Genomic DNA, 19,112 nt, shown 5'->3' on the forward strand with positions numbered 1-19,112 from the left:
CAATGGAAAACCCGCGCCTTTTCGCTCGCGAGAGTTCGTTGCACGCGGAAAGTACTATATGTGCGAAATGCGACATAAAGAAAAAGATAAAGAAAGAGAGAAAGAGAGAGGGAGCTAAAGAAAGAGATTGAGAGAAAAAGAGAGAAAGACGAATACCGTGTGTAATAAAAAAAAAAATATATATATATATATATACACGTTAGAGGATGTTATTGTTGAAGATAGTTTCGCTATATAATTTATTCGCACATCTATTTAAAAAATTGCAATCAGCATCAGTAATGAGTCATTGCTACTCAAATAACGTTATTTCGTGTGACGTTGGTAGTATATTATCGCGCACGTTTGTCGAACGCGTGCGAGGATAATTAACACCCGAGTGACAGAGTTTCCGATATGGAAAAAAAGTTGAATTTTTCGACGTTAGAAGAGAGAAATTTTGAAACGTTGTCTGAAAATAAACGTATACGAAAAACTAGAGAAAAACTATAGTATACGTATACTAATAGTATTTTCTTAGTTCGTATATTTTTTTTTTTTCAGTATAGAGGTTCTAAACTCTAATACTTAGATCTGTTTTCTGTGGCTGGAATTACACTTTTGGAACTTAAAGTGAGATAGATGTATACATGTTTGATATTTGTCGAAAGCGAGAAAGAGAGAGTTTTATAATGCAGGTACATAGAACAGACCATTTATTTCGCATCACGTCGAGACTTAAAAATTTTTCATTGCCCTCGATTCAACCAATTTCGCTGACTTCAGCGCACATCCTGAATGTATCGCGGATCGCAATTTGCACGCTTCCGGCATGCTGACGAAAATCCCCCTTGATCGCCCATAGATCGCCCCTCATCGGGCGGATCGATTTATCGGATTATGCAAGTTAGCGCGCTACCTGGAAAAGGGGATCTGGTTCTTCGTGCGTTCCCTAATTCCGTGAAGTTGTCGTCGGAACGAGTAACGACGCGCGAGGCTGCGGACTGTACCGATTGGCCGGGCGCTATCGTGCGAATCAGCGATCAACATGGCGGTGACGTCACAAGGAGCGCGCCCGTATGCGACGTGGTGGGGGAAGTGGCGACGGCGGCGACGCGACGGTGGCTAGCTTTTCTATATAGTTACTCGATCACGTTGGCGGGCGCTCAGTCGACAAATGCACATAGTCACGTGTGGTACGAGCTGAGTGATAAGAAGCGCGTTGATATCGATACTTTTGTGATAAAGTGTTGAATTATCCTTCATCACATTAAGATTTGTTCTTTTCCCGGCAAAACAATCTCGCGTTTCCCGAGTGATAGCTCTTTTTGTTTTCTCGGCCATTTGAATACTCCAATTTTGAAATCGTCGAACTCGAAAGCCCGTAGAAGTGAAGTTAACTGAAGCGCAAGATGATGCAACGAGTACCTAGTACCGGCTATTACGACAATATCATTGAGGACCACAGCTACACGATGTTCTCCATGTATCCGCCGACCACGAACGCTGTGGACTGGCAGTTCATGAAGGAGGAGAGCTGCATGGTAAGAGAGTGCTGTCAATTTCACTAGAATCGAATCTCGGGCAGAGAAAATTGGGGAATTAACTCGTGAATGACGCACGTCATTGTTTATCGAGATAGACACATCGATATTTTTGATTTCCCTTCGTAACAGAATTCTTTTAAATAACAGAGCCAAGAATTTGACGTCGTAATATTATTTATTAGTATATATTTTTGCACGAAAAAATGAATATATATATTTCCCATCGTAAAATATTTATTATGTTAAAATGTGTTTTTAAATTTGATATAGAATGCTTTATATCTTTGACAGGCTTCTTGCAACTTATGATTAATTTTTCACGTATTGGTGAAGACGTATTACATATTTTTAAAACATCTTCAACATATATCGACTTTTAACGCACACAAATCATCGATTACGCGTTTCTCGAGCAGGTGTCACGGTTCAAGGCTGGATCGATAATGTTGAAGTTACGGTTGTGCCCCTAAAAACTTATAAACGCTAAACAGTTTGCGTCAATCAAGATCCGTTCCGATTTCTTTTTTTTATATAAAGGAAAAGAAAAGTTCGAAAAATTTCGATGTAGTCTGAGTTTGTTCAATTTTTAGTTTCCAAAGTTCTTAAGTAGCTTCTAATTTTGAAATATTTACCTGTTCGCTTCAGGTACCAAACTAGAAAAAGATCGAACGAAAGACATTTCAGATAAGCGTTTGTCGGACATAAAAATGTTAACCTGTGCGATTTTCTTCGGTGGATTTATTAGGAGTCACTGCAAGGCAATCTACGGTGCTCGGCACTGACAAAAATAACGTATCTACTGATTAGATAAATGTGGTGTATTGTTAGCGATGATACTGATGGATGACCATAAGTGAAAACGCGTGTCTACATCGAAGATGTGGAAATCTATATACTTTGTAAATGTATTTTGTAATAGATAAACGCACAGAGAGACCAGATCGTTTGAGTAAAGATTAAGAGTAGAGATTACAGAATAATGAGAGGTGCTGCAAATGATAGTCTAAATTAGAACGAAAGGATTTTTAACGATATATATTTTTAAAAACTTATTTATTAAATTTAATTTCTTGAGCTATTTAAGGTGTGCAAATTAATAAGCAACAACTCTAGACAATTTAATATTACTTGCATTTGGATCGAAAATATATACTTTGTCATTTTGGAAATACTTTTTAAATAATTCGTAAACGTTTCTAAAACTACATTTTATTTTATTTCGTAGATTTTAATTATTGTATTATTATGTCTAACATTTATAAATAAAACTTATTTATTATTACTCCACGCAATAGATACGTGTATCATGAATACGTATATCTGATTGTAAGCAGCTTATAATCAATCGATGTTATTTAAACTTGTTATCTAAATCTGAGTTTCTACGAATAATCCGTCGTTTAGTATGTATGAGTGAACAATGCATAATCACAAAGGAATCAGTTAATAATTACATGCGTTTCATGTCAGCGAGCGTGTCACGAAAACTAGTAAAGGGAGAGACAGAGAGAGAGGGGGGGAGGGAGGGAGAGAGAGAGAGAGAGAGAGAGAGAGAGTGAGAGTGAGTGAGTCTTGCATAACGGTTTACAATTAAGCTAATAATTGAGGTCATGCTCGTGATGACGTGTTAGTTTCAAATTTTCCAAGAAGCGACTAACTTATCGCGCTGGATGTGCTCGAGGCGACGTGGACGGCTCTCACCTGCCGATCCCACCGATTTCGTTTGACTCCGATTTCCACGAATCTCTATTCGACGTACACATCGTTTACTCGTTTTATCGCTAAACGGTACTTTCATGCTGGAACAGGCTTGATAAATTAATATCATTGTGCAAACTTGTAGAAATTTTAAAAGGAATTATACAATGAAAATCTGTGTTTATAAATTAATGTTTCGCGTAATAACGAAAAAAAGAGTATCGCGGTGAAAAAAGCATACAAGGATATAGAATGTATTTAATCTTCTAAATTAGTTTGGCATTATTAAACTAATGTAGAGAAGACTAACTTTAAAATGAATATTTTATTAATGTTATTAATGAAACAAGCGCTTTTCTCTTCTCTCACAAGTGAAACTTGTGTCTGTATTGAGATAAAAGATATCGAGTGTCTATAAAAGTTATTATTTTACGATAGCTGTATCCGTAATTATGAAAAATTGGTTTCATAGACTAAATATTACAACAGGAATAACAAAGGTTATCAATATTGGAGGTTATTTAAGAAAAATGTATATATTTGAAAAATTACATTTTATTTCTTAGATTTTTTTTGCATTTTATAATTTACTTAACTGCCACGCTTACCAAAAGTAGTTGTAATGCTTTCTAGATTATTCGTTATCATTTAATATGTTTTTATCGTAGCATTTTCTACGGCTAAAAAGTACACGAAGGTCTTCCTAGAAGCTGATATTTATCGAGGTCTATTATATTATATAAGAAATCTGCCATTCTTTCGAAAGTAATTTCCGCTTTTTGAAGAAAACACATTTTAACTTTTAATCCTTGCGAGCGCAAGAAAATACTTTACTTTTTAAACAGCTTAAAATTAATTATAACCACTTGAACAATTAAACATCAATTTGTTGACAATTTTCAAGAAGTTTATTATGAATTTATTGTTGGATTTTTTATTCTAAATAAAAATTCGAGAATTATTTTGTCTTTTGAATAAAACTAAACTTAGATAGAATTCAAGTGTTAAATATTAAAATTTAATATCTTATAAGATTAATTTTTTTATCATGTAAGATAACGATAATATCTTTATCGTATAAGATAAGTGATAATCATAAAAATCGATACAGTTAACGAAGATATTTTGATCGCATTTAATAAATTGTTAGTAAAAAATATATAAATACGAAGAAAAAATAGGATTTCCTGAATGTATTATCTGCACTGAAGAAAAACAGTTAAATCTGACAGGAAACGAGGAGTTAACGCTTGTTAACCCGCCAATTAGAAGGTTTAGTTGAAGGCAGGGTTAAGTTTAGCAAGAGTAATACGTACGGGTCATAAGACAAGAGGTGCCATCCTGCTCCCGGCATTAAGGAGGTACTTCTTGTTGTTTCCCTATTTGCAGTTATTTATCTCTTCCGCAAGAAAGTTTCTTCACGCCAACGTAATTCTATGCGACAATCTAAATCCAAGTGAATAAATTTCTTGTGCTTTCCAAGCATGCTCGCATTATTTATGTTTTTCGTCGTAAATTTTCCATTAATATATCATTAGGATTTCTACATTTCGACACGAACTATTTCGAAAATGTGCCAGCAAATTTATGGTATTCACAAATTTTGGAAGGTCGTACAATTTGAGAACTCTTGTTTTAAGAATTATAAACACTTTTTCTGTAATCTGTGTATCAAGTATTTATTCGCTTTTACTTGGTATCAGTTATATGAAATAGTACTTTCAACAAAACTAAAATAAATGCCCTGTTTGTTATTAGAATAAAACAAAAAATAATATGTTAAATTAGCAAAAGAGACTAGCAAAAAGTAGTACATATTTCAATTTTATTACCTTTCTTTCTTAGTTTTTTTTTCTATTTTATAGTCTATTCGTAATACGAATATTTTTTCTCTTTTTCCGACATTTCGTTTATTCGCGAATGTCTGGCTATTTATCGTTATTTATGATTTCTTTTTTCTCTTGGATATAGATTTGAGTATAGATAATAATGCAATTCGACGTTGTTGAAACAATGTCGCACACGGAAATTTCCGGTATTGGTAATCGTTTTTCTTTATTTTTGCCACGCTTATCTCAGTTTCGCGTCTCGCGAGAGGCGGGGCGCGGGTGAGTCATCGCGCGTAGTTCGCCGGCGATTTATGAATGAAAATCCACGCACGTGTCGCGTGCACGTTGTCGTCTCGTAATGACGCGTCGCTACAATTATTCGCGATGGCTCATAAACGCATCGATTATACTTTACGTTCACGCGAGATAGATCGATACCAGGAAAAAGGAGTGCATCGCAGAGTTGTACGCTTGTAATGAGCCGCGCCGAAGGTTCGCCTTCGCATTCTGGGAAGTCGATCGCTTTGCTGCGCCAAGGAGGAAAACTTGTTCAAGGTTCAAAGTAGTTCTTTTTTTTTCGAGTGAAAGAACAAGATTACTGAAAGTAATTTCAGTTAAATATGAGTCACTGTGGCGCTGAATTCCAAAATTAATTAACAGAGAGAGAGAGAGAGAGAGAGAGAGAGAGAGAATTAAAAATTTTTTAATTACAACTTTAATTTCTTTCCTTTTTCTTTAAAATACCCGCGTGGAACAAAGACCAGAGATTTATTCTAAATACAGAGAGTATACAAAAAAGATGAAACCTACGGCCTTCCATGTATCCGAAAGAAAATATATTCCAACGTTTCTCATTCGATTCATCGGAATCCTCGTTGCAACACTACGCGCTCGATTTGTTTTATGGCGCCGATTACGAAAGAGGAAATGGCGCGTGCGTTGTGCTCTTCTAAAGCAAAGTTATAAAGACTTTTTGCGTATAGCGAACTGCCGATTCAGTGTAGTCGACCTCGAAAGGAGGTTGATTCCGTGGAAAGATATCTTGCGTATGAATGACGTCAATTGGCTTAACACTTTCCCCAGAGAGAATGCTTCGACTTAGTTGGACTTCTTCGCGTAATCTTGTAAACTTTCTCGAAAAAGTGAGAATTTCTTATACCTATCGTTGGATATCAAAGAATTAGTGGTAACCCAATCACTCGAGTTAAATAAAATTTCGTTACTTTCAAACCTCTGTGTCAACACATTTGAATCAAGTTATTTTTGTAGTTTCATTGAAGTAAACAACGTCCAAATTAATGTATGCATTCAGTAAACTAAATTTATACATTTTCTTGAATTAAATTGTTAACTACTAGTTTAGTTAAATTAATGACATATTGAGTAAGAGCATTGGTGATCACCTATAGAAGTGATTAAAAACAACTCAAACACAGGTATATAATTAGTCTTATGAATTTAACATTATACTTTATTAAAAACTTACACTGTCTGGACATTGAAGTAATATTTGCTGTAAATAATGTTTTGCTTTTAACGTGCATATAAGTGACTATATTTTACATAATAATATCCATAACTACTTATTTATATTTTTAGACGAATTATCGTTTAAACATCTTAAGAAAATATACATATTAATATAGTAATATTAATATAGTAATAAATAACATAGAATAATTTTTTTTCTCGAATATACATTTATGCACGTATTATTCTAGAATTCAGTCTTCGTTCCAACATCGTTCAACATTATGGCATGGTATCTCGAATTAAATATCGAATCCACTGATCTTACTCTTCAATATACAGAAGTCTTTTACGTTACATTCATAATATTTGAAAATCTTGTAAATTTCTCGATTGTTCGCACAAGTAGAACTCGGGAAGCAGAAGTCGGCGTGTTTCATACGGCATGCCAATTGAGTTGTTGCTCACAGTTCTTGCTCGGTGAGGCAATTTCTGCGATGCAAGGTCATAACGTCGATAATACGTCGTCTGTGTTAAGCGCGTCGCGATAATAACGTCTGTTAACTGCGCCTTGGTTTACCTGGGCCGCCGACGAAGACGGCGGTGCGGCCGATTAACGTAATAATATTATTACCGTACGGTGCGCATACACACATACATACATACGCCGGATTATGGTAAGCCGCGCTCATGCGTCATACGCTCGGGATTATATCTGCTTATAATAACGTCAACCGAAAGAGCCTGCCGTCTCTCTCGTCGTTCCTAGTACGAGCGAGTACCGCTTTAATATCGCGAAACCACGCAACTCGCGATACTAGCCAGATATTAGGAATATAAGATAGAAATAAAACTCACCGGTCATTAAGATATATGAATTTTAATATTTTCAGGAAAATATGAAAGTTTCATGCGTGGCTAATTTTATGTTTATCACCTCAACGCTTAAGAAATTTGAATGCAAATTTATCTACCTAATAGTCGCATCAAATTTCTAATTTTAATAATTTCGTTCAATCATAAATTGTTTAGATAGTTTTGGAAAGTTCTAGGGATATAGTGAAATTATTGTTGGTTATTTAAATGAATTGACTTTTAATTAATGTTGATTGTTTAAATAAATTGTCGATTTTTTTTTATTGACGATGAACGTCTGACGTACGTTTTACGTATTCACATCAGTCACAATGTAGCGTTGTGTATTTTCCAATGTCACGTTTTCTGCTCGGACGGCGATTTACTAATGAATATCTAATGCGGTCGTTTCCACATAATAATCCGTCGCGTTGGAACGACTGGCTATTATTCGCTCTCTAATGGATTTCCTTTTGTACGCTATGAAAGACGCGATATAGAAGGAGATAAAATCTGGACCCTTTGAGAGATCTGACGTTGTCGGATCGGGGGAGTAACGCTCGCATGGAAGAGAAATAGATGAATCGAAGAGGATCGGGGACCGCAGTGTGGCCCGCGGGCCCATAATTCAAAGCGGGCTCTCTCGAGCATGATGGCATGATAAACTGGCCCGGCTATTCGGGGCGATGCGCTCGCGAGTTCGAGAGGTCGTAGAACCCTGCGGGCCTCCTTTTTAAAGAGTGCGTTATGACGCGTGGGATAAACGTATCCAATTTCGTGGAACTATTGTCCGCGCTCGCGACACGGACACGAAGGCCACAAAAACTACGAGGCGACACAAAGACACCCGACCTGTCCGGATATCGTCAAATGGATTAGTGTTAAAAGCCGCGAACACATGCAATGTGAGTGGAGATTAAAATAATATACGATTAAAATACGGTGGAAATTTAATTATTCTATTGTGTCGCGGATGCCTCTAAAAGTTACAAATTTTAATCTGGATTATATCAGAATTACAACTCGATCGAAGTGAAAACGATTCGTAAAATATCAAGAAAAAAATTTGTTTTGTTTTCTTTCAATTTTTTAAGTGCTTTTAATATTAATCATTAATTTTTTTATTATTAAAAGGAAAATGATAAGGTAAAGAAGCATATATATAAGATAAAAGATACATTTTCATTTATATTAGAAAATTAAAAATGTTGCGATAAATGCATTTGCATTTTCCAAGTCGCATTTTCTGAGTAGTATTTTCTCAGCGTATAATGTCGAGCCGTTTCTGAGAGACAAAGGAGATAAATCTGACACGCGTGACTGGAGATACAAGAGCAAAGTAGGTTCCTAAGAAATCCGGGGTAGAGAGAGATTCGATAAGAGGAAACAATGGACATGTAGTAGTCTATCACTAATCGTTCGAAATTAGGAAGGTTAACATCGTAGATTCCGAGAATGGATGCTTTCTATTTAGTAGTGATACAAATCGACACAAACATCGTTCTACCTTTTTCAGCATTCAATAAATAACAAAGACAGACACTCTTGTACCGATTTGTAATATTAAATAAAAAGCACTCAATAAAAATAGAAAAATAAAAATGTGTATTCATGTCCACATTTAGCATTAAATGCGACCAATTCTCAAGTCGTATAATTCTTCGAGATTAACATACGAAAATCAGAGATGGCCACTTAATTGAAAAAATTTTTTTACGTTATTATGTAGAAAGAAAGGCGATGGTCAGTTATATCTCGAGGTCCAGCTCACATTATACGCAATTATGTAGATATTCCTTTTCGAAGAGAGGCTATCGAAGAGTGCAACCAGTCGGAAATGCCTTCGTGCTTACGTCATTGGTTAGGAATTCATGGACCGTTGTACCCTCAAAGTGTTTTCTCTTTCTACCTTGGAGGTCCTTTTTTTGAATTTCACCTCCTTCATCCTTAGGATATTTCTAAGTGTCTCTCACATATGGAAGATCAACAGGATTTCTGAGAAATAATGACAAATAATCTTTATATGAATAATCCCCGCGATAATTACTTTTTTTTTAATTTTGCGCTAAATTCTACAGATGTCTCTCATTCAAGAATTAAAATTCAGCGTAATTTCTGATAATCTTGATAAGTACAATTTTTGCGTTATAAACACTCCAAAAGTGAATTTCTTATTTTTGCTGTGATATTTGACTAAACATATTTAAAATTTATTTTATTAAAATTATATCAATTTTAAATCGCGCTCGTTTTATTTATCTGTGACACCGATAATATCATCGATAGCTTTTAATCTCGGCATTATGATCTGCCATGGCACGGAAAATGAGATGGGGACAATTAGGAATATCGTGGAAAATGATAGACTAACTGTCAAGTAATCTTGACAGATATTACGATAATTATAGTGTGATTTACTAATCGGCCAATTACTCTATATTCGCGCCGTTGGCGTCAGCGAATCCAATCGATCATCCTTGGTGAAAAGTGAGCGATCACGTAGCCTTGAATTAAAACGTTGGTTTCAATAGACTTCTGTATCTTTATAATGTGAGGGATCGATTACACGGATATTATTCGCGATAATAGGACGAGGAGGACGACGTCAACAGAAGAATAGTATCTGCTAAATTTATTATACTAGATTTTTTTTATTTCGAGAATTACATTCTACACTATGAAAATATTTTCTTTATATGGCTAGCTGACATAGGTGTAACTACTTAGCACTCATGTATAGATGCATCATTCTTAGAAGTACGGCGATTAAGTTTGATTGTTATGTGGGGGAAATGATTATATTCTTTGATACAGACTATACTGTCTAATAAAAAAACCAAATATTTGCACTTTTTTTAGTGAGAATTAAAACTATATATTTATATAAATATCATTGAAAGTTAATTTGATTTGATAATTTAATTATTTTAGTAATGAATGAAATAAGAGATACATAAGGTAACTGTCCCAATTATTGTGCCTGTCCCTATTAGTGTGCTTTTATATTTCGATAAGTCATAAAGAAAACTAGCACGAATAAATAAGAAAAAAATTTTTTTTTTGTTTAATTTTTTCTTGTTAAGATAAATTATTAATGCATACACACACGAAGATAATATTTTATTTTTTGAGTATTAAAGTATTTCAAATATTTTTCAAAAGATACGAGGAATTTATGTGAATCCAGTAATACGTACCGCAAGATTTTAAGTTTGTTCATATTAATGTGCCCTGTATTGGAGCTGAGAACATTGTGTTATGAGTGTACATTGAAATAAATATAATTGAAATAATGATTTATGTAATATTAACTTTAAAAATTAGCTTAAATTTATTACCTGTTTTAGTAATTATATTAAAATGATTCAAATGTGGATAGGCACACAAATTGGGGGCACATTAATAGGGCCATCGCCGCTTGGAAGACTCACTAATAGGGACAAAAACATGTTTTTTATTTTTACCAAAAACACATAAAGTACCTATTAACATTTTTTAGATTAAAGAAATATTATAAGAAAACGAAATAGTTGAAAAACCGATTGCAAGCAGATAAAATTAAAGCTACAATATTTAATAATTAATTCAGTAATAAGCAAGTTAGCTAAAAGGCACATTAATATATAAGGATAAATTACAATTATCCTATACGTCTATTTTTTAATCGTAAATTACAAACGTAAAATAAAGAAATATTTTTTTCTAGAAAGATATAAACCGCAGTTCCCAAAATTTCTTAATGAATGTCCGTTCAGCGGATTTGCGGTAGCTTAGACGACATGACGAAACGTTGGCACGAGATTTCGTCGAGATATACAGACAAGGCCGCGGCATGCCACGCAGAATTTCCAAAATTACGCTGAACATACGATTCACTCTACAGTGTCGTTCACCTCCGATCGTGACTCCGCAGCATCGCGCACTCGGTTGGCCTTTGTTCTCGGGCTTTAGTGCTAAAAACAGTTGAGCTAAACCACTCCGGTCTTATCTCGATGTTTATTGAGTACCCGCGGGCCAGTTCGAAGTACTTTGGCGTTACCGTGAATGCTGCGTAGAACCGGCTCTGGAAGTTAAATCGCAGGGAGATATTAGCTGTTCTAGTTTTGAAATTCTATATATAATTTATAATTATATTTTATATAATTTGCAATTATTTCTTAAAGCAAGGACTATCATTTATTTTTGTCCAATTTTTCTGCAATTTGTTTTTTTCTTATTTCTAATAATTTCGTTGAAAATAACTTAATTACTCGCGTTTTTTGAACGTAGAATATAGTCTAAAAAGGCTTTTGAGTCGCATTGCGACGACGGAAGGGCGTCGTGTGACCGACAACGAGTTACTGTTCTCAATGATAATCGTTAATCGAGGCTCAGGAAAGGCCAGACTTCAATTAAGCACCCTAGACGCGGTCTCAAGAACTCATTGCATTGAAATGATTTAAATGAGATTTAGAAAAGGATAAAGAGTTCTAATATTCATTTTAATGCATTGTGCGACTTTTAATTTTTTAATTTCTAATTTTTTGTACTAATTTCCTATCAAAAAATTATATATCGCAAGTGTTAAAATTTATTTCATTATACATTCTCTTCTTGCAAAAAACGAGCAAAACTAATTTCATTGTAATCATTGATATATCGTTGTAGTTTTTTCAAAACATAACAGCATATAGAACGTACATGAAAATTAATCGTCCTACAAAAAGTACATCCGGCTAAAATGACTAAAATCCGGTCTTTGAAATGTATTCGCTGAATGTTAGCCCCGGCCGATAGTACATCGGAAGTAGTCGGTGTATGTGACGTAATGTATTCAATTTTGCATTTCTCAGTATAAGATGATTCGTCGTGTCACGACGAACTGTGAATCATATCGCGCCACTGGCGCCAATCAGTTGCCGGATATAACCAGAGAGTCCGTCGTCCCGATCGCGGTGCTGCGGTACGCGAGCGCGTATTTCCCCGCGTATACAAAGCGGATCAGCAAATAGCTGTCGCGTTCGGTAGGTGCTTGAATGCGACATCGAGAGAGTCCAATGAAGTCATCTCTCGTATCCTCTATTCCTCTACTGGTGTCAATCGACGGCGCGCACAGATGAGGCCGAGGATCCCCTCGTGCCCCGTTGCCCATCACGCTGCATGGCCGAGGACTCTCTGGCGACTCCGCGCCAATCTCCGGCGCGTCAAGTCCTCTCGAGAAAGAGCCGAAGGCGGCCGAGAACGGCCGAAGCGGCGCGGCCGCGCGCGCGCGACCATGTGGCGACGGCACGATGACAGAAGCGCTGTCAGTGTCACTGCGACTGTCGTCCGACGTGGTTGTGCGGCAGGCTTCCAGGTCAGCGTTCGCCGCTGGGGATTTCTCGATCTCTCTTTTTTTTTTTCCTCCTATTTCTCCTTCTCTTTATCACGCCCGACCTCTACCGTGACGGCCTATCGAATTCACTGCAAGGTCGGCGACGGTGGCGACGTTTCCCCGCACACGCTCGCGCGTGACGTCAAGACGATTGTCAGAAACACACGCGTACGAAACGTGCCACACTTCGTTTCTGTGAAAGGAAACGCGATCAGTTCAGGTTAGGCCCCGTTGAAACAGACCGCGGTTTCACGAACAGGCACGAGGTCGTCCGTCGAGCTCTCCGTTTTGAGGTGAGTCGAAAATCATTCCCATTTTAGGCTATTGCGAAAAGAGCGGTGCTTTAACGTACGTCCTTGCACGCGACTGACTCCGTTCTTAACTACGCGCTCTTAGCAGCGCGCTGATAATGAATTTATTCGATGCCGTCCGCTGATTTTAACAGCGGAGTTCAATTCGAGACCGTTTGTAATCCGACTGTAAATCGCGCGCAGGTGACGATTCCGTTTTTAATTTTGCCGCCATCGTTTACGACTCCGACTGGGAAAAATTATTGCGGATGTTGTTCTGTTGTTGGGAAACTCACAGAACGCGCCTGTCGATCCTCGTGCATCGGCGACGAATACAATTATTGCGTGCTTTTCAGCACGCTTATTATCGTTTCGCTGTTTCTCGCGTTTGTTTTTCTTTGCCGTTTGCACTTTAAACTTGTATTGTTCAATTTCGTGCACGTAACGTATCGTGCTATTTAAAGTAATTAAACTATACTTCTGCTTTGATCGTTCTCTTCGTATATAACTATACCTAAAGTTTGTATTTACTAAAGTCTTTTTGTCCATGGCGAAAATAAAAATCAGAACAGTACCTTCTACACATCGAAAAATGTCATTCTATTGCCAACAAAAGTAATTGCCCAATTCACTTTTTTTCTTTCAAACAACAATTATCTTTAACAAGGAATATTTTTTTTCATAATAAACTTTAAATACACTCATTACAAACTCTAAAAAACTTTTATTAACTTGTACTCGAAACAAGAATTTATTTTCTTTTGAAGAATATTATAAAATTTAATCGATGAAACGATTTTATATAATAAGCAAATTGAATTTGTTTAATTTAATAATCTTGATTTGTGTTTTGTTGTGAAGTATGAAACTCACTAGGATTCATATATATATTTTGAATAAATCTGATATTTGTGATAAACTTTCGATGGATACAACTTTTAAAATATTTGAAACAAGTAGTTATTATTTGTGTATGTATTTGGTTTTTAATTTGGTAAAAATATAGTGTGTATTTTTTTGTATTTAGGAAGCGAAAATTGAGGTGAAAGGAGGAGCGTCAACATGTCTTTTACATTTTGTTGTCTCAATTTTCACCTCTTAGAAAGGTGTTGTTCCAATTTTTATTTTTGTCAGAATCATACATACCAGCAATGTCGCATTATAAAAAAAGGAACACCTTATGCAACAAAATACATTCCACTAATACCGATGTATACGTAACATTTACTAGCGTTGTAATCAGTGATTATTTTGCACGTAAAATTAGTTTTTAATTATTAGTTGTATTAGTTTTCGAAAGCAGATAAATTGATGTTATGTGTGTGCGCGTGTGTGTGTATCAATATTTGCAGTAGAACATGCGATTCCGCGATATCGTTTGCTGTCGATTTGAAAAAAAATAACCGAGTGACGACATCGCCGCGCCGATTGACGTCATATCATGCTAGATAATCGCAGCGCATAATGGCATATCTTACGTGCATCTGCTCGACGAATCAAACGTTGCATTTTAGTAAGTGGCACGATGCGAAATTGTCGCAACGACTTAATTAACTTGAGAAAACTCGCTCGGAGTGAATTTTCAGTCACTTCGAATCGTGACATTATTCGACGGTGTTGACAGCAGATCTCGAAATCGCGCACTGATCTAACCAGGGTTCTTCCGGGAAATCCCAATCGCGTATTGTCCGTGTTTTTCTGAATATCGCGCCAACATAGCGCTCGAACAGCGTTCCTTCCTGCATCGTATTTGATAAAATAATAAAAACTTATATGGAAAGAATGACTTTTGCTGAAGTATTCAAAAAGACAGGTTCAGATCTAAAAATAATTTTATTGGATCCGTCAAAATAATTATGCAGGAAACTCAAACATGATGAGCAATGCTACAAAAAGTTTTGACATTCTAACAACCAGCTTGAACGTCCTATAAATTATTTTAATAGTCTAACAGAATTATTTTTACATCTGTATCTAACTATAATTTTTGGATACTTCAACAAAATCATTATTTCTATGTAGAAAGCAATTTATTGCTTTGAGCGTCTTACATAATAATTTTGATAGCACAACAAGATTTTTTTCAAATTTGTACTCTGATCTTTGGAGTGAAATCTAATAAATAAGAGAGTGAGGAAAAGTGACAGTTAAGCTAGTTGAAAAAGAGTGGTTAAATTGTTAATTTTTAAGAGTAAAATTTCGCTCTTTAGAGTTTAAATTCCACTTCAAAGATTTTAAAGAATATCTAGCTGAAGTTCCTAAATACTTCAACAAAACCGTTCTTTCCATGTTACATTTGTTGTAATCTAGTACGTTACAATTTCTTTTTTCTTCTCGTTTTATCGCATTTTTTTATTTTCTCGCTTGCTAAGACAGTGATAAAGCTGCATTCTTGTTCTCCGTTTACGTTTTTTTTTTTTTTTCAATTGTATCAGTTTTTGTCACGTATGAAATTACACACGTGGATTTTCCTCTAAGTGCAATATACTCTATCTGCATACGTTGCACTTTACGCACACACAATACAGACGGCCGCGTCGTTGCGATGCATTCGAAACACACTACTCGCTCATGCGTCGCGTTATCATGTTTACATTCTTTGTTCTCCGTTCTTTTCTCTACCACTGGCATCGACACGCTCGTATCGTGGAAAGAAAACCATCCTTTCAACTCACAGAAACTCACTATAAACTTGTAACATATGCGCGTAAATACGATAGAAATGATTTATTCATCGTTAACTTCGACTTTTTTCATCTATCGATCGAACGGAAAGTTTAATGAATTCACGGGAAGAGTTACGATATCTCAGTGCTAAGAACATGTTTACGCGAGGTGAATTGAAAAAGTGCGTGCATAATAACAATGAGGTAAAAATGGAAAATGATGTTATTTATGCTTCATTTGTTATTATTCTCTATTGGGAGTTCGCGAGCGAGTTGCGAAATCGGTTATTAAGAAGGCATTGGGTCTCGCGAACGGAAACGTTAAAAACAGCAAAAATGGAAGTAAAGATAGAGGTTCCTTTGTTATCCAAGGTTGCGCACTTGCGGCCGCAGCGGTGGCGGCTTTCAACCGCGCTTTTTCCGGCGTTCGCATAGAACAGCTATTCTGACGTAGTTGCGTTATTATTTACCGCGTAATATTCATGGCATAATTTAACTGTGCGAAGGGCAGCAGAAAGATAGAAAGAGAGAGGGAAAGAGAGAGAGCACTAGACGCATAAATAAATATTGCGCAGTGCCTGGTCGATGTCGATTTACTGTTTGTTGCGTAATCGCGCGTTGTATTACATAAAAATAAATATAATCTTCGCCATGAATGTGATCCGATAAAAAGAAATGATCCAATAACGAAGACCGGTTTTTACGCCTAGAATAAATTCCAACCTTTATTACTGCTTATTTATTTTGTAAAAAAATATTGTTTTTTTTTTTAAATAATACTTTACATGTAGTAACTTCATGTGGAAAAAAAGCAGTATGAAAGAGGAAGAAAGATGCAAGAAAAACAAGAATTTAGAACGTATTGAATTATTTTTGAAAGGTCATAAAAATGGAAGCTCGTCTCCCCTCTTCTTGCTGGCCTGAAAATATTCTGAATACCGTTGGAAATTTACATACTTGGTTAAATTTTTCTAATAACGTCGATGTATGGTAATCTTTTTACGCACAATGATCATCGCACACAAGCGACGTGTGTGTTTACTGTTGGCGAAACCTGTGACAGGCTCGGCTGGTCAAACACGCAGATTGTTTATCATAACCTGGTTACCACGTGTTTTCATATCAAGCCGAGATAAGCGTGGTTTTGAATGTCCGTACCGTATTCATAGCTTCCCTTCCGAATGAAACAAAAACTAATAGATTTTAACGAGCCATATTGGTTTCTTGACAAGAAGAATCAAATCGTGTATATAAAATAAGATTCTATATAATTTGTTTAGGATCAATATATTAACTTTTGTAGAACCATACAATAATAAAATTTTAATTTATTGTCCGAACAGATTTAATTTTGTAACTTTATGTCAACGGTCTAATTATATTATTTATAAATCCAAATTACATTTCTTGATTTTTCCGAGCTGTTTTTCTGACTTTATATTTAAGACTTCTGCCTCGAAAAACAGTAGCCCGAAATATTTTTAAAGTAGACCTCGATATCATCGCGGCGCCACACAGCTTCTTAACGATACGAGGAAGCCGCATCCTGGAAGTGTCCAGCGAGATAGACAAACAACTTCACCCAGTGTGACGCGACCGTTTTAAACCTTCGATTCTCTGAGTTTCTTCAGCATATGAAAAACAACGCATAAATTATAATGGAAAAGAATCTACACAAAAAGTACAATACATAATATTTAAAAAGATAAATTTATATATTTGTTCGGATACAAATAGTTTTATGATACAAATATTTTAATTAATATTTAAAAATAATTTAATTTTTAAATTAAAATGTTTATCTTCTAAAAACAAATATATTAAAAGGTGTTAAAATGTTGTTAGAATTATTATATTATATATTTTTTTTAATTAACTCGACAATTGTTGGAACGAAATAGCCAATCTGATTTAAGTAGACGAGTAGCTATTTTTGTATATGCTGATGCGAAATTATGCGAATGATGCATCGGTCGTTAATTCACGCGTCTTTCTGATATCTCGAAATTGAAGCGTTACACGTTTGAGATCAGTGGCGGAAGATCTTTTGGCCAAAGTCCAAGTCGACGAATCCACAAGTACCGGCGTCGACGACAAACGATCCTACACAGGTGTTAAACTTAGAACTCGAACTAATTAAGGCCCTCCAGACGGCGAGCGGCCGCGTAAGAGGGAATTTCACGCCGGGAAAACCACCGATCGGGAACAAAGTCATCGTCTCGCCGCCTCATTTTTTTCTTCTAAATTTCCATAATTTTACATTACGTAAATAATCGAAACTTTTTATTCTCTATTGTGAATGACAAAATAATTGTGTACCACTAAATACATATCACTAAAACATATACACAATTTTAAACATAAGTATGGCGATAATATAATGTCAAATTAATTAATTAACTATTATAATTAGACGTGTTTGCTTCTTAAACAATTCTTATATTAATATCTTATCCTCCGTTTGCAATCTAATCGAAATAACGATCGGTCGTCTTTTAAAAACGGCACACAAGTTCACAAGCGCAATAAGGATTTTTTTTTAGCGGTCAATGGTCCATGCACGTGAGACGAACGAAGCTGCAAAATGTTATTTTTCCCCCATCCTTGCTTCTTCTCTCTTTCCTTCATCGCGTACATCGCGGAGCGCACATACTCGAAATTCGAAGGTTATTTTTAGGACGGTGTCGTCGTCGCGTAAGGCCACGACGAGCGACGTCGGCGTCGCTCGCTCAGTGTTAAAGAGGCGTCGGTGGAGGACGCAGTGGTGCGGCGACGAACTCTTCGACAAGTGAGAAGAAACGAGCGCACGAGGGTGGTGCGGGTTTACAAAGGAGGGGGTGCGAAGCGAGACGCGAAGGAGGAACGAAGCGCACACCGACGCCCGAACGATCTTCTACGAACGAACGATCGACTGAGATACCATTTATTCTTCATTACTTATTTCCGCTTTCCCATTCCCGCTGTTACCCCTTTCCCCGTTCCCTTCCTCGACTTCCCATACGCATTATCTCTCACCGTCATATTTTCGACGACGAACAAACGAACATTGAACGAATAACCGATCCCTCGAGCTATGGCAGCCACCGCCATGGACCCAGTCGACATTGCGAATATACTCGCGCAGGAATTGCTTTATCAGCAGGTAACCATCTCTCGGGCGCGAAGATTTTCCAATACGAAAGCAAACATTATTGTAACTTGTACAAGAAAGTTGCATTTCAAAAGATACATTGGATAATAACCATCGTGTTCTCCATTGACACGTTGAATCTAATTTTATAATATGTTTATATGTTTCGCCTAAACTCGCGAATATTCTAACTTTCCGTGGAATAAATAAAAGATACTTGTAATCAATTTTAGACAGTTCACACACACATTAGAAAATGAACGATGCAATTTTTATTTATTCTTGGAGGCAAACA

At 36.1% G+C, this 19,112-nt stretch overlaps 1 protein-coding gene across 3 annotated transcripts in view; it reads left to right on the top strand.

Moving 5' to 3' along the window:
- The window catches only part of LOC108753907 (transcription factor kayak), a 35,272-nt gene that overhangs the window by 8,037 nt on the left and 8,123 nt on the right, over nucleotides 1-19,112 (top strand). Inside the window, exon 1 of one of the 3 annotated variants that reach the window (XM_018495889.1) lies at nucleotides 1,156-1,523. The exons of 1 other annotated variant lie outside the window; for it this stretch is intronic. In XM_018495889.1, coding sequence (XP_018351391.1) covers nucleotides 1,392-1,523 — 132 coding nt within the window. In that variant the 5' untranslated portion in view covers nucleotides 1,156-1,391. Of the gene's footprint in view, nucleotides 1-1,155; nucleotides 1,524-18,410; nucleotides 18,830-19,112 lie in introns of those variants that run through there. One more of the 3 variants, XM_018495891.1, reaches the window with a different exon arrangement.

This window comes from Trachymyrmex septentrionalis, unplaced genomic scaffold, assembly GCF_001594115.1.
Source record: "Trachymyrmex septentrionalis isolate Tsep2-gDNA-1 unplaced genomic scaffold, Tsep1.0 scaffold73, whole genome shotgun sequence".
NCBI lineage: Eukaryota > Metazoa > Arthropoda > Insecta > Hymenoptera > Formicidae > Trachymyrmex > Trachymyrmex septentrionalis.